The sequence below is a fragment of the Oncorhynchus mykiss genome, chromosome 8 (genome assembly GCF_013265735.2).
Source record: "Oncorhynchus mykiss isolate Arlee chromosome 8, USDA_OmykA_1.1, whole genome shotgun sequence".
Classification (NCBI taxonomy): Eukaryota; Metazoa; Chordata; class Actinopteri; order Salmoniformes; family Salmonidae; genus Oncorhynchus; species Oncorhynchus mykiss.
The window spans coordinates 35,426,080-35,432,044 of record NC_048572.1 but is presented as its reverse complement, the minus strand read 5'-3'; the positions used below and the strand labels follow the sequence as shown (position 1 = coordinate 35,432,044).

Genomic DNA, 5,965 nt, shown 5'->3' with positions numbered 1-5,965 from the left:
ATTAGCATTTCAGTAGGCCTACGTCGCGTGGAAAGGTTCAACATCACTCCCCATCATTTTCCTCGCTTTATTTCATTGGCTGTCAAGGTTATTTAGCTAATCTTCCCCTGGATAAAATGAGCAACACTCGCTCACGTTTTCTGAAAACACGAATACATCACGACGTTGTCATATAATTGGTTTAAACTTACATTTCTATCTCTCATACTATTTCCTTCAAAGTTTAGTTAAGGAGCGCCGAAGACGGACGAATCATTAATAACAGGCAAGTGTCAAGTCTGCATAATAGGTTAGAAATACTTTGATCAGTATTGCTCGGTGTAAGATTCATATTCTGCTTGCCAGAGTAACATTCTATACAGTTTCATCCATCCACAGAACTGCATTGGTTTATGTATTTTTTTGCTTGCATTCTTTAATTAAGGCAAACGTTTTGCTAACAGTGCTAGTAATTTCCAAGCATCTCATCTCTATCGTGTATTTACCTCTTTTCAATAGCATCAAGTGCTCTTTGTGATGGAAATACCTTTGCATGGAGCGATAATTGGGAAGGCGTGTTTGAAAAAAAAAAAAAAAAACGTTTTCCACCCCTCACCTCTCTGGCCATGCCGGCTGCACTGGAGGCTATAAAGCCACTAGCATAATTGGCTGTGGACGGAGCCAAACACATTCTGTAACCCTATATTCAACAAGAGGAGGAAATATGATGTTGATTGTGAATAATGTGCACTCTGTCTTGGTTTTATAGTTCGCTGCCTACGGACGTGAACTGTAGAAAGGTCTTGAATTTGCAGTTAAAACATCACAAAAAGTTGTCTGAACAGAATTTTCGAAATGAATTATAAAGATAACACATTTTTTTCACTGTTTCAATAGACTATAGCCCTAAGGATATAGCCTTTATTCATTAGGCTATATAGCCTACTATTATTATTGTTATTATTATTGTTAGTATGCGACCTGTATCAGTTTGGGAAAGTGAGTGAGGGTTGGAGCAGGTTGTCTGACAGTCAGCTGGCTTAATAAACACAATGCCAGCCTTTGTTTTATTTTCGTGACGCAGAAAATTAATCAGCCCGAATGCGGAGCGCGCGGAGTCGCGGTTAGCGTCCTAATCAGGGCAGCGCGTGCCGTCCGGATTATCTCGTTAAATTCTTATAAAAAAATAAAAAACTTGTGTGCAATAATAATTAATTATTGGACAGGGTAATTATTATTGAACGGGTGTGGGGCAACCTGTAGACGGGGTCTGGGTAAAAGAAGTGACAGATTGAGCCCGGTGGCCGTTATATAGGTTATATACACATGAAGTATCCTAGGGTTGACTACGTGCACGAGAAGAGGGAACTCAACGTTGTAACTTCGATTCTACAGATAGGTGCAGAATGATTGTAATGTAGGAAGGAGCCCATGGCCTACAACGAACATTTCCACGATCAACTTGAATGTAACAACTTTGATAACTGTAGGCTTTTTGATTTGCCACACATTGTTATTGCCTATTCGTTTCATAAACAAACATTAAATGTATCCTTAGTTATGACGTTGTAATACACTTCGCCCTGTGATCTTGTGTTTGCATTTTTGTATTTTGTTGTTTTTTATAGGCCAAAGTCAAAATAGAATTCCAATGGGGTAGCTGGTATCTCAGGGATTAACCGTGTCAGCCGAGCCGACTAGGTGGAAAATCTATCGATGTGCCCTTGAGCAAGGCACTTAACCCTAATTGCTACTTTAGACGCTCTGGCTAAGAGCCTCTGTTAAATGACAACAACAAAAAATTAAATGTAGGCCTGTTTGGAATTTTGAATGAAAGTGCTTAAGATCAAGATGAAATGTAGGCCTTGTTCTATGAGTACTATCAATATGTATACATATTTTTCACCGTTAGGGACTATGATATATATATATCCACATCACTTCAGGAGGATGCAGCGGGTTTCCTATCTGGAATGGCTAGATTGTTGGTTGGTTCCTATTCATTACAAACAAACTCATCTAATAATTCCTGTATTAACCCTTACATTGTAGGGTACATTAGGTATGGAATTCTATTTAGTAGCGTTTATGTAGAGAAAAATGTAATTTCGTGTAGAACCGTTTTAATGCCAAAAGAAATAGCTCTCTCTAAAAAGGAGACTCCACCGAATGAGAGAAATATGATCGGCTCTTAATTGCGGTGTATGTTTAGATTAAGATGAAGTAGTTTTTGCTAATCAACACTCTTCCATAGTCTCACCACCTAAATCTAATTACCGGGAGCTATTAATTACGTGGAAATCGCCCAGGGAGTGTCAATAATGTCAGATGGAATTACAATAATGGAAGAGTACCCCCAAGTTTCTAGTTATTTTGCTAAATTGCCGTTCACATTTTAATTTTCACCACAAGAGATTTAACAGTTTTAGCAGACAAAAGGCCGTATGGATAGAATTAAAGATGCCGTGCTAGTTTCATTGCCTGAAAATGGAGAGCTCTGGGTGTACAGAATTATCTCTTTTGTTTGTCGCCAAAGGCTATTTTGTTATCAGCATTATTTATCTGGTCAACAGCGGGCTTTGTCTTTGCAAATGGCCCCCAATCATGCCGTCTATTCTGGAGACAATTGGCTGATGCTAACATGTGGGTACTATGGTAATAGGCGCCTTGCCTTGTTTGGCCCAATGTGTGTGCGCATTTTAACGAGAATGTTTTGTTCTCCGAGAAGGCATGATGAAATTATTGGATGTTTTGGGTTGTGGTAGTGTGTGTGTGTGTGTGTGTGTGTGTGTGTGTGTGTGTGTGTGTGTGTGTGTGTGTGTGTGTGTGTGTGTGTGTGTGTGTGTGTGAGAAAGAGAGAGAGAGAGAGATAGGGAGAGAGAGAGAGAGAGAGAGAGAGAGAGAGAGAGTAGGGTAGTACGTTTGTCAGACAGACAGAGCATCATCAGTCCACAAGGACAGCTGGGGGTCTCCGGTCTGCTTTAAGAGCACTGGGCGTACAGGGCGACGCTCATTTTTTAAATTCACCTCGCTGTGTAAAGACTGTGTAACGACTCCAGCGAAAAACCAAGGACTTATCGTCTAACCAAAACAACCTTCTCTCTTTCCTGTCGTGCTCTGTTCAGGTATTGGACAGAATAATTGAGAAGAACCCAACTCTTGAGGACTCAACTAAAAGGGTATTTTTATAGAACTTTCTGTTTTCAAAATTCTCTCCAACTTTGCCCTTCGATCGGAGGCTAGAATGATGTCTTATCTGAAGCAGCCACCTTATACAGTCAACGGCCTGAGTTTGTCTGCCTCCGGGATGGACCTACTCCATCCGTCTGTCGGCTATCCAGGTGAGGGCATGGAATACTTCACATCTCTTACAAACAACCATTAAATAGTAAAATAACGTAAAATGGCTTCTTGCATAGCTTGTCTTTGTGAAATGTCTTGCCTATTTCGAAATGATGATCGATACGCTAAAACAGGCTAAATAAAATAAACCAATGTATAATTCGATTTTTTTTAAAATCATTGGCCTTAAATCAATAATTTCGACTGGCTTTATAAACATTATAATTTTGCTTTAATTTTGATCTAAACTTTCAGGGGATCATAACTAATTTTCTGATGGTCTTTGTGGGTGTAAATGTAAATTATTACTAGCAATGTTCCTAAACAAACAAGAGTCATGTAAAACTATTGTAAAACTTATGCAAATTAGGTCTGATCAAAGGACAAATATTCCATGTCTGAAATTTCCTCTAAAGCCATAACATGTTTGTATTTGTAGTCTTATAATGAATGTTTACTCTTCCTCATACAGCCACCCCTCGTAAACAGAGGCGAGAGAGGACGACCTTTACGCGTGCTCAGCTGGACATTCTGGAGAACTTGTTCGCCAAGACGCGCTACCCAGACATCTTCATGCGCGAGGAGGTGGCCCTGAAGATCAACCTACCTGAGTCTCGTGTTCAGGTAAGTTCCTGGGCCATTGCGTAAAAACATGCGTCCATCCAGATTCTGAGAGAAGGCCACTCACACAGCTCATTAATTTGGGCTTGAGAAGTCAAGCACCCAGACGCCACTTCAGAGAGTGAGTGCCTTCTCCACTCTTCATTTGATGGAGTGTTCATCTCACAGTGAATAAGCCTACCAGTGTTTTCTTTTGCATCCACTGTATAGATGACTGTATTGCAATAAAACATGAAGGAAACGCTATAACACATTGTTTTATTTTCATATTTATCCTTCTTTCAGGTATGGTTTAAAAACCGACGGGCGAAGTGTCGCCAGCAGGCACAGCAGTCACAGAGCGGCGCGCAGAGCAAGACCAGACCCGTCAAGAAGAAAAGTTCCCCCATCAGAGAAGCCAGCTCAGAGAGCGGTGCCAGCGGCCAATTCACACCGCCCCCCAGCACCTCAATCCCGGCCGTGAGCAGCAGCAGTGCACCGGTGTCCATCTGGAGCCCGGCCTCCATCTCTCCTCTCTCTGACCCACTCTCTACCTCCTCCTCCTCTTGTATGCAACGGTCGTACCCGATGACCTACACCCAGGCGTCCGGATACAGCCAGGGCTACACCGGATCCTCATCGTATTTCAGCGGGATGGACTGCGGGTCTTACTTGGCGCCTATGCACCACCAGCTCTCCACGGCGGGCTCCACAATGAGCCCCATGGGCAGCAACGGGGTATCCAGCCACCTGAGCCCGGCTTCTTCCCTCGCCACGCAGGGTTATGGGGCAGCGGGACTGGGCTTCAGCGGTCCCACAGACTGCCTGGATTACAAAGACCAGGCCGCGGCCTGGAAACTCAACTTCAACGCGGATTGTTTGGATTACAAAGACCAGTCGTCGTGGAAATTTCAGGTGTTGTGAGAAGAATGAGTGAATTACATTATCTTTTCACAATGTGGTGAAATAAAGGCCAGTCAATCCGGTGGGCCCAGGTTGGCAGTGAATGAGTCGCCGAAAGGGAACGTTTTCCAACGACTGGGCCTTAGTGTCTGTCAAACTATTACCCCAGCAGCAGCAGTGGGAGAGGAGGGGAGCTGCCGCTCTGTCTGTCTGTCTGACTGCGTCACACCTGTTGGGTTAATTTATTGAAAATTCAGAGTGAACTCTGTTTAACTTTGATCAAGGACATGGAACAAAATTGTTACCCAAGAAGAAAATGATCAAGAGAAGTTCCAAACCTCGGTTAAGCGCGTGGAATTGGTCAGCTTTCCATAAGCTTCTTACGACTCCCCGACCCTCTCCTCTTGGTTGGCAAGCTAAAGGGGCCCTTTGATCAAAGCATTGTGCGTGCGTGCGTATGTGTGTGTGTGTACCCGCACATCTCTGTGCGCGCGCCATTGAGGCGAACCTGGATGCACTATTTAATTTATGAAAAATGCTTATAAGACATTAGTTACAAGAGACAATCAACCAGTATTCGTGTGCTCATAAATGTCCCACTACGTGTTTTTCATCTTCTCTATCATTGTTAGCTTTTTGAGACTGTGATTCCTTGTATGCAATTCTGAGTTTCCCATCTGCGATCACCCAGCTGTGAATGGATAAAAAAAAAAATTCCAAGTGTTTCAAATGATAAGTTATTATGATGAAATATTAGTTGAAATAGGGAGTTCTCAAACAGTGTGAGTGGCGGAGTCAATGAACAGCAACGTTGCCTGAAACATCAGTGTCCATCAATGACCAAATACAGCTCAAGGTTGTTATGCCAAACTGCCAAGCACACAAATAAAGAACGTTTGAACTGATCCCGTGTCGCCTGTTTAACTTCATAAAAACATGTACATTTTTTAAGCCTCGATGTTGTTACTTTTTCTGTCAACGCAACATTCGAGTTTCAGTGAACATAATGCATATTACATAAAACATGATGCATATTTCAACAATGTTATTTTAAATCAAACCAAAGCAAATTTTCGGAGCACGCAGACACACAAACACACACACACACACACACACACACACACACACACACACACAACTA

At 42.3% G+C, this 5,965-nt stretch overlaps 1 protein-coding gene across 1 annotated transcript; it reads left to right on the top strand.

The window, feature by feature from the left end:
• The first annotated feature begins 2,907 nt into the window (after positions 1-2,907).
• LOC110529854 (homeobox protein OTX2-like) lies at positions 2,908-5,729 on the top strand. The gene is made up of 3 exons (XM_021612459.2): positions 2,908-3,320; positions 3,794-3,945; positions 4,228-5,729. The coding sequence occupies exons 1-3, from the start codon at positions 3,224-3,226 to the stop codon at positions 4,843-4,845; spliced, it is 867 nt and encodes a 288-aa protein (XP_021468134.1). The 5' UTR covers positions 2,908-3,223; the 3' UTR covers positions 4,846-5,729.
• The last annotated feature ends 236 nt before the right edge of the window (positions 5,730-5,965 follow it).

Coding starts and splice junctions, on each gene's coding strand:
- LOC110529854 (XM_021612459.2), top strand. CDS start 3,224: ATGATGTCTTATCTGAAGCAGCCACCTTATACAGTCAACGGCCTGAGT. Junction 3,321..3,793: donor TCCGTCTGTCGGCTATCCAG/GTGAGGGCATGG, acceptor TTCCTCATACAG/CCACCCCTCGTAAACAGAGG. Junction 3,946..4,227: donor TACCTGAGTCTCGTGTTCAG/GTAAGTTCCTGG, acceptor TCCTTCTTTCAG/GTATGGTTTAAAAACCGACG.